The sequence below is a fragment of the Dipodomys ordii genome, unplaced genomic scaffold (assembly GCF_000151885.1).
Source record: "Dipodomys ordii isolate 6190 unplaced genomic scaffold, Dord_2.0 Scaffold74, whole genome shotgun sequence".
In the NCBI taxonomy this organism is placed as follows: Eukaryota; Metazoa; Chordata; class Mammalia; order Rodentia; family Heteromyidae; genus Dipodomys; species Dipodomys ordii.
Window position 1 is genome coordinate 2,714,450 of NW_012267290.1, and position 2,656 is coordinate 2,717,105.

The 2,656-nt window shown below is 47.6% G+C and overlaps 1 protein-coding gene across 1 annotated transcript in view; it reads right to left on the reverse strand.

The window, feature by feature from the left end:
* Positions 1 to 2,656, reverse strand: part of LOC105991553 (beta-defensin 130) — a 26,728-nt gene that overhangs the window by 17,612 nt on the left and 6,460 nt on the right. The window contains exon 2 of the mRNA XM_013024205.1: positions 1,331 to 1,457. Within this exon, the coding sequence (XP_012879659.1) occupies positions 1,331 to 1,457 (127 nt within the window). The remainder of the gene's footprint in view (positions 1 to 1,330; positions 1,458 to 2,656) is intronic.

A 2,656-nucleotide genomic window follows, 5' to 3' on the forward strand; every position in this document is an offset into this window, starting at 1 on the left:
CCATTCTACCTCTCAAAATGTAGCTCATCTCTTTCCTTACAATAGGCAAGCCTGAATTCCTAGAGGCAGGTGCAGGGACAGGGACGATATGTTGCTGGACCTGCCAGACCTCTATCTTGAACTTGCCAGACTCTTTGAAATCTCTGTGACTCTGCCCTCTGACCGCGACCCCACGTCAGTGCCATCACCTTGGCCGCCAGTTGGCCTGCGCCTCCTGTCTCCTGACTCTCCTCAGGTCTCCAGTGTCCCTCTTCAACTCTCCGTTAGAGTTGATCTGCTTTGTGAGATTGTGGAGTGAGTTCTTTACCCAGTGCTGAAAAGCCTAGGTGAGAGAGGCCGTTCATTGAATACGGATGCCTAGCTCTCGGTAAGCCAGAAGAACTCTGCTTCAGAGAAATGCAGATGTCATAGTCTTGGGAAAGCTTTGTACATTCAGAATGCTGTGATTCTACCTTAACTCCCTAAAAGACTTGAATCACCATCCCTGAGTAGCCTCTAAGAAAATTTCCCCTATATAGAAGGTTGAGTATATCTTCCCTAGATCGAAAAGTTTTGCTGTACCTGAGCTTGTACTTGAGTATGTTCATAGAAGGTCTGCTTTTGTTAAGGCTTGGTCTCCACCTCAACCATGTGGTTGTTGTCCTTAAAAGCCTGGGGCTAGGGGTTGGGAAGGTGGCTCAGTGGTAGAGTGCTTGTCTTGCAAGCATGAGGCCCTGGGTTCGATTCCTCAGCACCACATAAGCAGAAAAAGCCAGAAGTGGTGCTGTGGCTTGAGTAGTAGAGCACTAGCCTTGAGCTGAAGACAGCACCCAGGCCCAGAGTTCAGGCCCCATGACTTAGAACTGTAGATCTTTGAGACAGGAGTCCAACTGCAGTCACTGGCCTTTTAAAAAACACTCCCAGGGCTGGGAATGTGGCTTAGTGGCCTAGCATGCTGAAGCCTTGGGTTCGATTTCTCAGTACCACATACACAGAAAGGGCTGAAAGTAGCTAGCCTTAAGCAAAAGAAGCTCAGGGACAGTGTCCAGGCCCTGAGTTCAAGCCCAATTTTGGCTTCTCTGGGCTGGGAAGGTGGATCAGTGGTAGAGTGCTTGCCTTGCATGCATGAGGTCCTGGATTTGATTCCTCAGCACCAAATACAAAGAAAAAGCCAGAAGTGGGTGCTGTGTCTCAAGTGGTAGAGCGCTAGCCTTGAGCTGAAGAGCTGAGGGACAGCGCCGAGGCCCAGAGTTCAAGCTCCATGACCACCACCACCACCAACAAAAATTTTTTAAAATAAAATAAATAAAAATGGCTTCGCTGAATCTCTCCGTATACCACGAGGACTCACCGACGGAGGCTAGATGACCGGCAATTTCTGACATCACATCTCTGCACAGCTTTCTCTGCGCCGGCCCCAGTAGGAGCCACTCTTCCAGGGTGAAGTTCACAGTTACATCCTCGAAGCTCAGTGACTCCTAGAACACCAAAGACACTTTATATTAGACACATCTGTAAAGACAAGTATTAACTCAGGCCTAGGCATCCCACCACTGCACTAAGTCAAGTGCTCTCCTCAGCATGATTAATGAGTCACTGTTTCCCAGGAGGCCACCGGCTGAAAGGGAAAGAAGCCGTTTCCTGGGTTCCCTAACCACACCAGACTATGTACTGGAGATCCGAGTACGGAGCTAGTTTTGCAGCTGGTGGGTTTTCTGAGTAGTGCTCACTACTTCATTGTCATTTCAAACTTACTCCATTGGAATAAGTTTGAAGAAACTTATTTGCACGTCTTATTTGCACCTGAGAGGATAAAATACCTGATGTCGGTGAGTCTTCTCTTATTAGGAGAGGCTTTTGCTACTCACCCCTGAATTCATTGTCCCTTCAGTGTCCTGCGGTCTTCCTCTGGGTTTCATGCACTAAGCAGGAAAACGTGAGGCTGGAGAAAGAAGCCAGAGACCAGCATCCTGTTCACAATTTCCAGTTCTATCTGAAAGGAGGTCCTGGCTTCTCCACAGCCTGCTACACCCTCTGCCAGAGCATTTGAATAGAGTCACGCAGAGGTTTTCCTTTATCAGGCAGAGTCCAGGCTCTGGAAAGGCTGAGACTGATGGCTGTTAATCACTCAGATACAAATGCAAATACCTTATGGAGAAGAGAATGCCAGGCAACGCTTCCGTACAGGAAGTAGCCCCCCAGCTTTGGAGATTTTTGATCCTTTTCCAGATTTCAAAATATAGAAACCCTGACTCATCCCTCCTGTGGTTTTTGACTTCTACCAGCAGATGAATACTGTCGGATTTCTTCATGTCATTCTTTTTCCTCAGCTTGCCAGCACCTTGCATCCAACTCCTCGCCGCACTCTCTCCGTTCTCATGTCTAGATCTGCCCCTCGTGAACTTAGTTTGACCTAGGATCTGTTGTAGGGAAGGTTCTTACAAATGAAGACACCATTTTTTTTTTTTTCTGGGAAGGATCATTGAGACTTACCTCACCAATAGACCTTCAGTTCTTGTTTTGCAAACAGACGAGAGTATATCATAATGGTATGGACACATCTTTTAAGAGTTATTTAATGCGGGGCTGGGAAGGTGGCTCAGTGGTAGAGCGCTTGCCTTGCATGCCTGAGGCCCTGGGTTCGATTCCTCAGCACCATATAAGCAAAAAGAAAAAA